General features: G+C 39.6%; 1 protein-coding gene across 2 annotated transcripts in view; it reads left to right on the top strand.

The window, feature by feature from the left end:
- Nucleotides 1-16,500, top strand: part of LOC145449103 (uncharacterized) — a 70,936-nt gene that overhangs the window by 38,630 nt on the left and 15,806 nt on the right. Inside the window, exons 7-9 of one of the 2 annotated variants that reach the window (XR_013918135.1) lie at nt 5,499-5,582; nt 5,649-5,745; nt 10,639-10,672. Coding sequence is in view for 1 of the 2 variants with exons in the window: in XM_080327576.1 (XP_080183702.1) it covers nt 5,499-5,587; nt 5,649-5,745; nt 10,639-10,785 (333 nt within the window). In the remaining variant the exon portion in view is untranslated. Of the gene's footprint in view, nt 1-5,498; nt 5,588-5,648; nt 5,746-10,638; nt 10,786-16,500 lie in introns of those variants that run through there. The other variant, XM_080327576.1, reaches the window with a different exon arrangement.

Here is a 16,500-nt window from a genome sequence, read left to right as displayed (position 1 = left end):
AATCAGCCTTCAAGGCACGCGATATCTCGGGTAAAGCGAATTCGCAGGGTGTGATATTGGATGCGGGCATGACAGCAATTTTGATTTGTCGAATGTACAAACTTCACATCGAGCCCGATTTAGATTGTTGATCGTTTGCTATGGACTAGTATAATTTTTTGCCTAATTTCAAAATTTCGACGACATCTCTCGTAGCACACTTGCGCTACGTAAATGGCACACTATTGTGCCGCGGCACACCGGTTGAGAACCACTGCGCCAGTGCTACGCGTGAGCTTTTCAGGTGGTACATGAAGAGTGTTGTGATTAATGTCATACCCACACTCCAGAATTACGAGCATCTGGAAGCAGTTACATATATTTCATTAAATGATGTGGTGTGTGGGTGATGTGTTGTAGTACTAACACGAATAACCTATAAACACCGGTACATTTAAGTAACATATGTAATTCAGGTGGTACGTCGTGTAGAGAAAAACAAATTAGTGGTATGTGACGGGAAATAGTTGAGAAAAACTGCAGCTAGAATAAAACCCACTATGATCCGGGATACAATATAATATATGCTATTATGATAATAATGTATACGTGCGTGATAATAAGTATTCAAATGAAAAGCAAGGGGATGCGGTAACATTATGGAGTTATTAACTGGTCCGGCCCGCGAGCGATTTGAAAGTTTGAATCCGGCACGCGACGCAATTTGAGTTTGAAACCCCTGGTCTACAGTGTGCACAAATAACAATTAGATTTAATTTCTGAATTGTATAATACGACGGACCTTTTTTTATCCCTCCTATACAGCGAAAATTTGAGATTTTAGTCAAAATAGCTGCATGAACTATCTCCAAAATCAGAGCCTATTTGAAAAAATAAGGTCGTATTCAGCATCCGCGATCTTCAGAACCTCCAAAACCACTCTCAACTTGTCTGCCTAAAAATATTAGTTGAACAGTGTAATGATTTTCGTAGTTGCACAATGAGCATACGTATGCCTATTGCTCACAATCCACTGAAATACAGTCAATGCGAGCCACCGTTGCGAGTAAAGGCGAAGAACAGCTCCATTCTGAATTATATTAGAAGCCGTGGACTTCTAGTGCTTCAATGAGGAAATCGTCACGTTTTACTGGACGAGTACAAATTTTCGATTCTTTGTCCGTTGTACAAAGAAATCGATAAGATATTCGAAGTAATCGATAACGATTACTTGAATATGCTGTAATCGTCGTTATTGATTACGATTACAAATCACGATTACCCCATGTATGCAGCCGAGATGCAGGCAGATTTTGCCCACCTATAAAGTCATATTATGCATAATGAAGATCAGGGTTATGAATTATTAATATTATAGACACTTCCTGAAGGACGGACGCTCTGACTGCCGCAAAATACCGTCGATCAGTCTGTCGCCAGTATAGGGCAAAATTCTATTCGGTGTGTTGAGGCTTATGGGGAACATTGAAAAGTACCACTTTTTCTCATCAGTGTTTCTTCCCTTTTTATTAATTCAAGTGGCCAGAAAACTATCTTCCAGTAGAGAAAGTGACGTATTCCGCTACGGCTTGAACTAATCTGTTGGAAGCTACCTTGTCTGTCGGGTTTGCGTCCTTATTGATAATTATGATTAGGCCTATCTGAAACATGCCAGCACTAAAGAGTTATGCTCATTTTTATCGGGTCCTGCTCGGCTCCATTTTGACGAAAAGTGACTGAGCGACGAGCATTATACAGTCCTCCTTTTGTTGTTGGTATGGATTACGGAAGGGTTAATCTTAAATTGTGAGCTGTCAATCAACCGCGCTTGCATGTGACCGACCATTGTTCGGTCGGCACTAGAGGTCTTCAAAATTGACTTTTTTCCCAAATCGTACTGGCTGCTTGATATAATTGTTAGGTTACCTAATTTAAGCCAACATTTACGTATCCGCTACATCTCGCCATGCATATCCTACTATAGGCTATGCACGAGCGAGCTGAGGGTAGGTTCCTAGTTCGTTCTTTTCTTTTGTTTGTCTGGATTATATCTTCCTCATGATGATGTTTAGGATTTCTTCCAAGTGGTCTTATCCTTGGAGTCTTGTTCTTGTTCTCTGTCTCTGTTTCACCGATTTTTCTATCCACTTGTATCCCAATTTCCTTCCTTCGTACTTTATTTTGTTCCTTGCCATCCAGGTGGCTTTCTTGTACATTGTGATCATTTTCATCAGTGCCACCTCCTGAGCATGGTATGTTTCCTTCCGGATCCATGTTGAATATCGTTCTTATTTCTGCTGGCTGGGTTTTCTGGGTTGTCACCGTACTCCACGCGTCTATTATCTTCCGTATCACTCTGGCTGTTTGTTCGCATTTCATGAAGAGTTGGGCGTGTGTTTCCGTATGGCTCGAGCACAGTTCGCATTCCATCCTGTTGATCATCCCAGCTGCTTGCACTCTGTCATTTGTTGGTAGCATTTGGTTTGCTACCATCCAATTCAGATATCTCTGTCTTGATGTAAGGGTTGGGTGATGTATATTCTCCCAGTTAGGCCCTTTCATTTCGTCTATTTCCCTGCTGTGTCGCTTTTTTATTATGTCAATGTATCGTTTCTTGTTTCTTCCATTGCAATGTGTCTCTTTTCTATACCAATTCTTCCATTATTTTGTTTATTATTTCTCCAAAGTGAATGTGGCTGCAAGATGTGTGGCCTGGTATTTGATGTTCTTTGCGTCCCATATCTTTTCAGGGTGAATGCTGGCTGGTGGTCTATCCTTCTTTCCCAGTCCCCATTTGTGTTCGCTTGTTTTTTTTTCTTCATATATTCGATTGCCGGCTTTATAAAGATCATATCCGTTATTGTGGGTATGTCGATCAGCTGTCTTCCTCCCGTTTCCTGTCTCTGAATTATCTTGTTATAGTCAGCTCTTCTGTCCTTTCGGAAGATCAGGTTGGTGAGTGCATATCTTAGTTCGCCTCTTGTTTCGCCTGGCATCTTTGTTATGGCTGCTGGGTAGGTGAACAATGGTAGTATGTTAGTCGTTACTAGGATGATTTTCTCTTACCTTTTGAGTTGGATTTGCTGGATCTCATTTACTAGCTTTTTCGTCTTTTTCATTGGTTCTTTCCAGTGTTTTTTCTTATTTGGGGTGTTTCTTTCTACTATATGCCCCATGATCGTCAGCTCTTCTACCAATTGAATATTGGTTTGGGTGGGTTGTTTTCACTCGTTTGGAAGTTTATTCCCTTGCTTTTTTCTTTGTTTATTCTTAGGGTGCTCGCTTCTCCGAATTTCGACATTATGTCAATCGCCTCATTTGTTTCTTCCTGTCTCGCCAGCGTTATGTTGACGTCATCCGCATCGGACGGTGCAGTGATCGCTTTTCTCATGCCAGGTAGCTTGAAGCCTGTCAGGTCTTGGTCTAGCCATTGCAGCAGGAGTTCTGTCGCGATTGTGAAGAGGTACATCGAGATGGGATCCCCCTGCTTTATTCCCCTTTTATCTTGATGTTCTTCCCCACTCTTCCCCCAACCGAAATGTTAGCCTCTCCGAGTTCATATATCTTTTCAAATAATTTACATAAGTTTTTCCCTAGACCTGCTGCCTCCATCGTTCTTTTCAGGAATTCATGGTCTATGGAGTCATAGGCTTTTCTGAAGTCTATGGAGAGGATCGCTCCTCTTTCCTTCTCTCTCATTTCAGAGGTTATTTCTCTTATCAGGAGGTTCAGTTGCCCTATGGTTTTGGGCGGGTTGGCGTTTTGATTTCCGTGGGTGATATCTGGCAGTTCTCGCTTCTGTCGATTCGTCAGGATTTTTGCAAGAATTTTGTAGTCCGTGTTGGGAAGGCTCACTGGTCTGTAGTTTTGGATGTCCTTTTTGTCGCCTTTTTTTTTATAGATTATCTTGAGTACTGCCCTTGCTAGGCTCGGGGTGATGTTCTGCGTTTCATATATTTTATTGAAAGTTTCGAGCATTCATCCACCACCATGTCGATGTTAATCATGTACAGTTCTGAGCATAAACCATCCTCTCCCAGGGTTCGTTTTTTTTTTCTGTTGGAGGATTGCTAGCCTAAGTTCATCCATTTCGATCTTTCGATCTATTTTTGGACGTTGCTCGGCTGTGAGGGCTCTATTTTGGTAGCTGAGGTATTCATCTGCTGTCGTTTTGTTCGTTTCTTTCCTGCTATACAGGTCCTCATAGAATGTTTCTATTAGGCCTCTTATTTCTTCTTTATCTGTGGTGGTGCACCCCGTGGGGGTGTTCAGCTCGTGTATTGACGCCATTTCTCTCCTTTCCTGAAGGGCTTTACAGAATGTGTATTTGTTGTTATTTAGCAGTGTGTCTTTTTCTACCTTTGCCTCTTTTCTCAGTTTTTTGAGTTCATCCTCCTTCATCTTCTAGCTAGAGGATCTTTTTTTCCTTTCTGTAAGGTATGCTGGAGTGGTTATGTTTTGTGACGTTTTCTCTTTTCCTCGGTAATTTTATCTCTTGTTTCTGTATCTGTTTCCTTTTTTCAGCTGTGGCTTTCCTTGTATGTTTTATCACAAGTTGTTTAATTCTCATCTTTATGACTTCCCACCCTTCTACCCTGGTGGGGTATATGATGGGGTAGAGTGTTGCCCACCTATCCCATTTCTTTTGGAGTTCGTTCGCGAATTCGTCTGTGTGGTAGATCTGCACATTGTTTTTTCAAATCTTTTTTTTCTGTGTTTACCCCTATGGATATCGTTGCCATTACCGCATCATGATCAGATAATATGCAAGGGATGTATTTGCAAGAGGTTGCTGTTATTTCTCTTGATACATAAATTCTGTATTTGCAATAGGTTGCTGCTATTTCTCTTGATACATAAAGTCTGTCCAATCTGGATTTCCCACTATTATAAAAGTGGATGAATTCCTTCTTGTCCACATTGGATTCCCTGAAGGTGTCTTTAACATCTATCGTGTTCATAATCGATCTGAATAATCTCGATTCTTTATTTCTGTGTCTGTGGGTTGGTTGGCTGTGGCCAGGTGTCTTATCTGGTTTTTCTTTTTTGTCTTATTGTTATGTCCGTAATAGTTTACTATATCTAGCGTAGTTTCACCAAATTTTAGACCAACCTTAATGAGTCTCCCTTTGGTATCCATTTCCTGATCGAGAATTTTCGTCGAGGCCCTTCTGGGGATCATCAGATCAACCAAATTTGGTGTGTAGGCTTAAATTAGGTAACCTATCAATTCGATCAAGTAACCAGTGCGATTTGAGAAAAAATGTCATTTCTGAAGCCCCCAGTCGGCACCCGATTACTAGCGCAACGCTTGTATCAATAAAATCTTTGACTCTGGTAAAGTATTTCGCATCTTGCTCATGATGGGTTGCCCTGCATGCCCTTGCTTGGAAAGCCTCCAAATACAAATCAACAATGTATATAGTACTGTTGACAAAGTGTTATAAAGATTATCTGATTATCAATATCGAAACAAAGTGAACCGCATATTTTACTTGCAAATTTACTCTCTGCGCTAGGTGAAAATGAAATAATTGCTGCAGACGTGATCGAATGCTGTGAAATAAGTTATGGCGTGTCGGGACAAATGATCACACCTCGTGGTAACGTAAGCTTGAATTGTTGATTTCGAAAATGCCAAAGTGTCAAGTCTACACATATGCATTTAGATCACTGAACGCGGAAACTTCACATTGAGGACAAATCATGATACAATTGTAGAGTATTATGCTGTGGTGCCTTGCGAGGACGATGCGACTATCACAGGTAGCGTTCGCTGTATTAGCCTACATATAGAATAGCGCATACTAGGGACGGTGTGAACGTGAGGTTCACGTACGCGTTCGGTGTGTGAATCCCAGAAATTTGGAGGTTGGCAAACCACCCGATTGTTGATATACAATGTTCTTTCCAATTCTCTACTAATTGCTGACGATTACCCCTGACGAGTGTCAGCCGAAAATATTCGGGTTTATTTCAATATGAAGATACTATTCAATTGTATATTGAAGTTAGGTACCATCAAGAAGCTCTTCAAATAAAAATTATGTAAATATGGAATGTACTTCATTTATTGCTACCTTTTCTATATTACACGTGTTGTAAGTGGTTCTAATAAAGTGCTGTTATACACCTCTAAACCTGAGCCAGATTGTTCGGTTTCTTTTGAAAGATATGCGAGTTAGCTCTTTGATAGGCTATATTCTACCGATACATTGTACTATCGAAACTTACCGAATTTATTTATACTTCCTATAACTTTCACATTCAACTGTTCCTAATCGAGTTGCAGGATGGTTTTAAACCGTTTCATGCAGCATTGTGACACGCGTTAAGTCCACCATGAAGTCTGTATTACGACACCACGCAGAAAAATACATTCCAAATTTCGAAACCAAATGAAAATTCGGTGTTTCATTTATCTAATTATATTATTGGAAAAACGTGCAACTTGGGAGATAACAGTTTGATAGAGTGCTTCTCAACCTTTTTCAGTTCGCGACCCACTTTTCATCCAAATTTCATTGCGCGACACACCAGAGGCGTTTTCGCGACTAACGTTTAAACCGCTGCTCGTGGGCACCAGTTTTCGTGGCATAACAGTTATCTGGTCTCGCCTAGCGTGAATATTTTGCCGAATTCATGATGGCATTCGGTTAATGCAGTGGTTCCCAACCTGTGGTACGCGTACCACTAGTGGTACGCGAGGGTCTTCCAGGTGGTACGCGAGTACAATCAGTTTTTTTTCGACCGAAGGAAGTTATTAGTTCAGTTGGGTTGATTTTGAATTTTTTGAATGTTTTTGACTAGTGGTGAAAAAACAATTCCATGCATCTCATCACCCCGGGCTGATTATTGCCTAGTTTTAATATAATTTGTTATTACTAGGGCGATTTTGCTTTATAAAATTGAGCGTTAAGTCATAAAGTTGTCAAAATTGTTTACAAAGTCAAAATTTTTTGGACACCTCCATTTCGTTTGTATCGTAGATTTGATATTTTCCAGCTTGTACCCACTTCATAGGCCTACCGTTGTAAGCGGCCCATTGTCTGCTCATCGTGGATCATAAACTGTTAAACGAAACAATTAGGTTGACAATTGATATGGTGTTATACTCAACGTACCGCAATATCCTAACTGAAGCAAGACTGCTTGACATTGCATGGTTATTTTATCAAAAAGCGCATGATGAAAAATTGTGATGCATGACAACATTGACAGTATGAAGCAGCATGTTGTGTCACCAGCAGTGTACGCACAGATTCAGTGTTGCCAGCCAACAACTACTGCTGTTAAACGCTATTTCTCCATTCTTGGCAAGCTACTTAGTAAGGACAAACACTTTCTACCCGAGAATCTAAGAAAGTATATTTCGTTGTACTACAACAAATTTTAATTTACTCTACCATAATACGTGGTGTAACTACTGGGCCAGATATTGTTAAAATAAAGTTTTTTCATGTCAAAATTTGTCAGTTTTTAGGTCAAAAACCCTTTTTCGTAAGGACAGACAGTCCCACTCCCTACCAGAAATGAATATAACATTATATGCGAAAACACCTAATTTGCGTACATGATGTCAAAAATTGATCAAAATCTAGTTTTTTTAGGGCAAAATCCTCCGATTTTTAAGTAAAAAACTCGCCCTAGTTATTACACCTCACATAGCTCAAATACGTGAGTATGATGTCATAAACGGTGAAAAAATTTTGACCGCCTACGGCGTGCGTAAATTATGTAGGTGGTACGCGAGCACCACTTAAAACCTCGAAGTGGTACGTGGGTGGAAAAAGGTTGGGAACCACTGGGTTAATGATATTGGCAATTGCATATACCACTTTGAATTTTTTGCGACAGCCACGTAGGCGCCCATATAGTCAATGGAAAATTCGGCCGAAGGTTTCGATCCTTTTCGACAGGGAAGGAATTTTATTAGGAAGATGAGTACCCTATATAAACCAAGACATCGAATGATGTCAAATCGCGCCTGACGCGAATGAATTTTGAAAGAAGTTTAATATTTTCTCCAAAGAAATACTCCAAAATTTATGATGATTAATGAGATAATTTTGGCCCCTCTTCGATCTCGATGCACTAATTGGGTGTTGGGGTGCGGCAGGTAAGGTTCTGCATGTAAAAGATGATTACACACGTAAAAGTAAGGTTGCATTTAAAACAAAAATCAATTAAAAACAAACATGTTCAAAACGAAGCCATAATTAAAAACATGTTTTTTATTGTTTTTTTTCGTGTGTCTTTTTAACCATGACGTCACGAATATTCAACTGTGTCGTCATAATGGATTGACACTGACAATTGAAAATATAGGGTAAAAATAGCTCCTTTGACGAAATATATGTACTATAACTGTTGAACCGACTATTTTGAGGGCTCCAACCATCCCATATTAATATGCGTCGGCTAAAGCGGGTGGTAATTGTCCGTAAGCTCATACAACATGTTTTTTGGAAAGTATTTACACAGTTATGGCATAATTTTACAACTTAAAAAAAACACAATTTTCGTTAAAAGGGCTGTTTTAAACAAAGTGTTTTAAATATTAAAACACCTTTTGTTTTAAATGCGATCCTACGTGAAAGTATTATCTAGGCTCCTCGCCATCCGATCTCCTTAAGCTGTGTTTTAAAAAAGTCTGAAAGTGGAACGTGCTCCAAGTCAGCAGATGCTCAATCATAATAAAAAATATCGGCCTGGTGTAAATGACCATTGCAGTAGAAAAACACCCAGAATATCACAAACAACAACAGGCGAGTAAGTGCGTATCCAATCAGCAATTTGTGTATTACGTAGAACACAAAGAGGTTATAAGGAACTTGCGATGCTGCAATTGTTTTCTGATTATAATGTCAAATCGGGCCGGTTTGCTGCATTTCCCGATCAATGTTCGGGAACACTTTAGAGGAAAGAATAAAGTTCAATCTCTCGCATGCACAATAACGCACAGATTTCTCGAACCAATCAATATGACCGTGACGAATATCTGGCTCATGAATTTCTGTGAGCACGGCAACGTGGCTTGTGGCGCCTATGGGTGCAAAACAATTTAATTTGGAGGAGGAGGAGGAGAATGTACAATGTACATTTACTTTTCTAAGCTTGAGAATATAAGGTGATTGGAATATTTGAAAAATTGAATACGCATATGTAACATTTAAAACGTCGTCGCGACCAATCGGTTGAGAAGCACTGGTTTAATATATTCGGCTGACCCGCAGTAAACTTGCCACGGACCGGTGGTTTAGAGCCACTGGTCTAGCAGACGTAGGGTTCTATATATCTTGATATGATATTTTTATAGTATCATGAAAACTATATCCGTCCGATTCGAATGCTGGCTGCTGTATAGCTTGTTTCGAAGTGACATCTGTAGGGTAGCAAGTGTAGAAACCGTTTTTATCAGTCTGATAAATATGAATGTAGCTGACACCTTAAGAATTCATTGTCCGGTATAACCTATGTTTATGTTCTTTTACTCGCCGTCTCATCAGCGTAAGCAGTGTTTTAAAAAGCCTGGAAGTGGGCCATGCTACAAGTCGGTAGCTACGGAATCAAAATAAAGAAAGTCGATCTGGTCTAAATGACAAATGTAGTCGACAAACACCATGAATACCACAAACAAACAAACAATCTGCCCTTGCTAGTCCTTGTCGAAATTGTTGGCAGAAGGACGAAAGATATATATTTTATGGAGTTGATATAGCATTTGATACCTTTGGTGATGCTCAAAAAGTCAGCCTGAACTTAAGCACTATGGCGTAATGCGACATGAGTTGTCATCAGGTGTTGGGCACAATAATATATCATTTTACGGAAATGTAAGGTTGGAATTAGCCAAATAACGTCACGTGATGTCACAGGTTCGTGTTCAGGTTCGCGTGCACATAGAACCTTTTAAAGGTTCCCCTTCACACAAACCAGAACCGTTCAGGGGTTTGCATCATTTTTATCGCATACATATTTCCTTGATATCGCCATCGTACCATTTGCAGTAAATTTGTTTGTTAGGGCTGTTCAAAAATAACTTTTTTCCTGAATCTTGCTGGCTGCGTGATTAAATCGTTAGGTTACCTTAAAAAACGACGCACACCAAATTTGAATTTATTCCAACCAATAATCGCGGATTTCGTACAGTTTGAAAATTTTGAATTTGAATTTTGAATTTTGAATTTTTCTTGCCTTATCCTTGATCGGTGGATAATCCAAGAATTATGCTCGAAAAACTCAAATAACTCCGTTTCCACGGCTTGGAATTGAGTCAAATTTGTTTGGCATCGTTTTTGAAGACAGCGCATCAATTTCATGGGGTTGGCAGAAAAATTTGAATTTTTTTTTTTGCATTTTTGGGCAAATTAAAAATTTTCAAACTTTACGAAATCCTCGATTATAGATTGGAATGAATTCAAATTTGGTGTGCGTCGTTTTTAAGGCTACCTAAAGATTTAATTACGTAGCCAGCAAGATTCAGGAAAAAAAGTTATTTTTGAACAACCCTATTGTTTATAGAGCAATATGCATATAGTTTGGAGTTTCTAATTATGGAATACCAAGATCCATTTCAATATATGACTGAAGGGAGCATATGACAGTAGCAATAACCCATATCTGTATCAAACATACATCTGACATAATGTGTTCCAGGTACGACAGCGATTCCTACTACAGCGCGGTGGATAGCGAAAGAAGCGGGGGAAAGTGAAGTAATGTTACTATCTTCACTTTCTGTAGTGGCTGGTCTTCTGCTGATCATACTCATCGGATGCTTGGTGTGGGAACGGCGCATCAAAAGTAATCAGTCTCATGATCGTATTCTCGTACTTGCTTGCACACCACAATAAATTTATTTTATTGAGTAACCCATGGCGCTGTATTAGCTGAAATTAAATGAGATTAAATATCTGCGGTAGGACTAAAATATAACATGCTATGCATTTACGACGCTGATCTTGGTTGCGGAGCGAAATGACATTTACAGCCTCTGCTTTAGGGCTAGATATTCTCCTCCAAGTGTCAGACCCATTCAATGGACCATGTGGACCCAGAATATCCAATCCTGACCATGGTAAGACGTGATCACGGTACAAAGTTTTGGTATTGAGTCTTCCCTTTTCTGCTCAATTTGCATCAATTGATCAATAAAATCCGTGGAAAATCGGATTCTTATAGATTGTATTGTCTGGTTATTAGCAGTCATTCGTCTGCATCGTTTCGAAATCCTTTCGAAATTCGATTCTATACTGTCTCTACCTGCCCAAATATTGAATTTGGTCTGATACAAATAAAACTGCATTTGGAACAAAAATCATTTTAAAACACACATATTTGAAACTTGGAAATAGTTTATAACAAACAACAACTGTTTAAACAGAAAGTGTCAAACTCAAGTTAGGTCGCGGGCCGGGTTTAAAAGTTTTGATCGCTCGCGGGCCGGACCAGTCAAATGATTCCAATGTGTTACTTCCAATCAGGACCGTAACAACAACTCGTCACCCCCCAAAAAATCGTTGGTCTTGGGTCCCTCATAGGGTGATAACCGGCCTTCTTGGGGACTTAGTCCCCCAGATCCTCCTTAGCCTATGTGCATTTTGCCGCTACTTATCAGGTACATTTCATGTACTGTTTGGTCAGTCATTTTAGTTAGCCTACTCTAGGGTTACCATATTTTTGAGACCCAAATTCTGGACAATCTTTAGCGCCCACTAGTGGATTTCAAAATGAGTTATGACGTCATAGTAGCAAAGCTTTGCTCATAGACCAGAGGTGGTCACGATCCGGTTCAGGAGTATGTGGCAGTGTGTTGTGTAACCGGGACCGAAACCACATTTTTCGCCCAAATAAACAATGATTTTGAGCCCAACATTGGGTAATCGATACAACTTCTGGGGAGGGGGGCTTCCTATATGAATCTGGTTTCTATATACAGCTGGTCGTTCAATTTTTTGAATGAAGTCTGTCAAGAATATTGGTTGTTTCATATATTACAATATAGTTACTACTATGATCAGAGTTAGCCGTAGAGCTGGTAGAGGATGACGAGTTCAAAAATTAAGGGAACAACGTAATTGTACATCGTTAATTCATGTTCATGTTCATGTCCCACCGATAAGATTGTTCATCAGCCTTATGCCGGTGCGCACCACGGAGCTTTATAAACACCCCACATCCAGTGGATTCAAACCTTTTATGGTCGCGGGTCCATCTCCAATGTGAAAATGTTTCGTTACCCGGATCAAAATTTGACGAGTTGATTGCTAAAAGAACTCAGCACCTTTGCCCAGACTTACTCACGAGCTGACTACGTTCAACATATTCGCGAACCCCCGAATAAAGGCAAACGACCCCCACGTCTGGAGCCACTATCTTTGAATAAAGCATTTACACAGCCTTAACGATCTCTAGGAGTATACCGCACTTCTATAATTGCAATTACAATTAGGCTTATTCCAGTAAATGGACGGTGTTTTTATTTATATTTTATTGCAGTTTTTGCGAGGGTGGTAGTCGCCATTGAAACCAATAAATGCGATAGTAAATCGTGCATAGCGCGAAGAAAAATATCATGCATCAGCATAAATGTTCCCAAAAATAATGTTTTTATGTTGATTTGTGAAAAAATTATGAGCCTACGTCAAGTTTTCAAAATTCCGGACATTTGGCATATTTTAGAAATTCCTCCCGGACGCTATTTTGAACAGTGAAATTCCGGACATCTCCGGGAAATTCTGGACGTGTCCAACCCTAGCCTACTCGCGCGAAGCGGAAAAAATTCTATAATTCACGATTCAGTCGATATGATCGGGAATTGCATATGTGCTGGTATCAGTTTTTTATCCTCTCTCTGCTCACGTGATCAGATTTACCGGTGGTGCTGAGTGAGGTGTGGTGGAAAAGGTAGGGTCCCTATATAGTAAATAAACACTTTCGGATGGTATAATGACTTCGTTACGTGATACTATTTCGTGACCTTCTATATCTGCTACGTCAAACGAAATTGAAATCGTAAAAACGTACTGAATTACAGGACGCATACGATTTCAAATTGATATTTCTTTACTGGCAAATAATTTTTCCCTGCGGGATGGCATTTCTCCTGTAGGGCTCAGATCGCCAGGACAGGAACATTCGGCGCCGGCCATTTAGGCACTTAGGGAAAATCCAATATATATGTAGATATTTCGATGTTTTCGGTCAGCACAATGGCATTCCTTTTCGGCTAAGGTCTTCTCGCTGCTGATCGTTCTGGCACACTTCTCGGAGTCGCTTTGTACTTGGATACTTCAGCGTCGACCATTGTCGCACCATGACGCACCAAGAAATTTGGAGTTATAGGCCATTTCTATGAATCATGCGTAATTTTGTTGGGGGAAGGGTACCCAATGATAAATAAATTTGTCAACAGTAAAACGCGCGCAGTGCAAAATTTTTTTGAAAAAGTTGCATAAATCTCCGAAGAAAAATCCTCTATAATTTATGTTAATTCACGAAATAATTTTGGGCCCCCTTCGAGCTCGGGCCCTCAATTGAGGGGTTATGGGTGCGGCAGGTATGGTCCTGCTTCCAATTCGATACCGTCGTTTTCCACTGGAATTGCATTATTATCAACACAATGCATAATAGTATTTTATATTATATCACGAATCGTGCGGTCTCTATTGGAGCAACACAGTCAATTACAAACAATGGAATTGACAAAATTGGATGATCGGCCGATTAAATGCACATGTATACCACTAAATCAGGGTCTCTAACGACGATATAAGTTGTAATATTTCTACATTCCTTCTGTATTATTCATAATGCATCGTTGGCCCTACGTATTCGCGGTGAGGAACCCTAGAGATTGTAAACACGGGCGTTGGAATTTTTTCATTTTTTTTATATCACCTGACCAATTCACCATTCAAGTTTCTCTGAAGACCGGCGCTGGGGCCTTTTGGATCAGCGTAAGGTAAACAGAAGTGAAGTGCAATCAAAGATATTTGAATTATATTCTTCGTGTAGCTCCATGTATTTTACAACGGTGTGCAATGGTTTCGAATTGTAATTTCCGCCTATGTGACTACTATAATTTGGTCCATTTTCCCAGAAAACTCTTAACTCAGTTTGCACTTTTTTCCCTTTCCAGAACGTAATGTCAATGTCACCGACTTGTTCCTGATCGTTATTTATGTTAGAACTCAACCCTGCCAACATCTGGTTATAATGTAGTCAATGAGTATGCTCGACATAACTGTCTTGAGAGATTATTTAGTAGTTACGTGAAAGGATTTATTACTAAAAATCACAACTTGTGATAGAAATGTGCTGGATTAAACAATAATTTTCAATTTGCCCAGAATGGCCCCGCGGGCCGCGTGATATGGTCTGGCGGGCCGGATAAGACCCGCAGGCCGCGTTTGACACCCCTGGTGTAAGCTATAACAAATATATCAATATTTCCAGTCTAGCAGTCAAAGAATATAGTTTTCTGGCTTCTTACCACCATGTTGTCATGGTACTAAAATTTCCAATGATTTTTCACCTCCAATGACCGATACAGACAACAATGGTCAGCACTATTTTTGCACCAGGATTCCATTGGGTCAATTTTAACTAATTTAGGGGCGCTGAATTCGAATATGGCGTTATTTTTGTTCTATCACGTCACGTTTTGGAGATACTGTAAATGTTGATTTTACCTACTTTTTCGGGGTACTCAAGTAGATTAAACCTACTTGCAGTAATTACTAAAGTTGATATGTTTTCAGACTACTTCTACTTCTACCTGAACAGTATTTTGGATAATTTATTTAATTTTGCAATCTGGATTTTGAAAAGTAGAAAGCAGTTTAAGCAAAAGATTGTACCACTCTCATGTGTTTCATTATCATTCGAGCTGCGTGACATTGCCCCTGAAGAATGGTAACTGATATAGATGGTCTGAACGTTAGGTTCACGTTCGCGTTCTGTGTGTGAACCTAGGAAATTTAGAGGTTCACGTTCACAAACGAACTTTGGTAGGTTCTTAACTGTGAACCTTTTTCGTATGTTACACTTTTCACTGCATTATCACATCTTTGGTTGTAATTTATTGCATTTCAACTGCGGGTCACTATATATGCGTGGCGCTGGTAGCATAATATAAATCAACACTATACGAGCATGCGCCTTGACAATCTGAAAGATTGTACGTGCTTGTTACAAAAGTTTGCTCGAATATTTCGTGATTGTCTGCTGTGAGCTTGACCTGCAATCACACAACACCAAGAGCGAAATACGCTACATGCGAGATGCGAGTAGTCACCGAATGATGCTTATTCAACCAATCAATGAATTGATATCGTTTTCTGATGTAAAAAAATCTAGCTGGCATACAGGGGTCAATCTTGATATCATATCTATATTGCACCATTAAAACCAAATCTATGCGATTGGGGTGTTGGCTACTGCTGTATGAATTTTTAATGGGGTAATATCGGTAGCAAGTATAGAAACCCGTTTTACAATCTGATCAATATCAGCGTAGCAATACTCAGACGTCGAATACAATGTCCGGTCTGGCCTAGACCGTTAAGGCATAAGCTTATAGTCAATTGCAAGTCCTCGTCGATATTGTTGGCAAAGCGACGGAAGATATTGATGTTATGGGATTCTTGTATCATTTGATTGCCCAAGTTGATACATTTGGTGACGTTTAGAGCGTCAATTTGTACTTCAGCATTGAGGCACAATGTGACCCGAGTCGTCGCTAGGTAGGCCTATCGTGTACGTACATTAATGTAGGCTATCACTTCACTGGAAAGTTGGGTTGAAATTAGCAATATACGTCATGAGGTTCACTTTTAGTACTGTAGAATTTGGTCTAAAAATGGGTCAACCTAGAAAAAATTCTTATAAAGACGTATGATGTACCGTTGGAAAGGTAATTTTATCAGCTTTTCAATGATAGGTTTTGTCATTTTTTTCACTTTGGGGAAAAAAAGTTATGACCAAAAACGTGCGAAGGGGTAGAAATTGAAATTAGGGAAAAAATTGACATAAACATATGAACAAAAGGCTAGAAACTAATGAATTATCAACAGAAGAGCAGGATATAGATGCAGAAGCTATAAATGAAAATGACAGTAGAATGATATATCTGTTTCAGGGAGAAAGAGTGAGCAAGGCGGGGTGGGGGGGACGTTGGGGGAGGGGGGCACCAGTAGAGCTGTCGTTGTTCGTTATAACTTCATTCGGTTATTTCTTATAAAGACGTATGATATACCGTTGGAAAGGTAATTTTATCAGCTTTTCAATGATAGGTTTTGTCATTTTTTTTACGTTGAGGGAAAAAAGTTATGACCAAAAACGTGCGAAGGGGTAAAAATTGAAATTAGGGAAAAAATTGACATAAACATGAACAAAGGGCTAGAAAGTAATGAATTATCAACAGAAAAGCAGGATATAAAGCAGGATATATATGCAGAAGCTATAAATGAAAAGGACAGTAGAATGATATATCTGTTTCAGGGAGAAAGAGTGAGC

This window comes from Botryllus schlosseri, chromosome 10 (genome assembly GCF_051294905.1).
Source record: "Botryllus schlosseri isolate E-star chromosome 10, Bs_hap1, whole genome shotgun sequence".
NCBI classification, from domain to species: domain Eukaryota; kingdom Metazoa; phylum Chordata; class Ascidiacea; order Stolidobranchia; family Styelidae; genus Botryllus; species Botryllus schlosseri.
The sequence above is the reverse complement of the archived record's forward strand: the minus strand, read 5'-3'. Positions and strand labels throughout refer to the sequence as shown.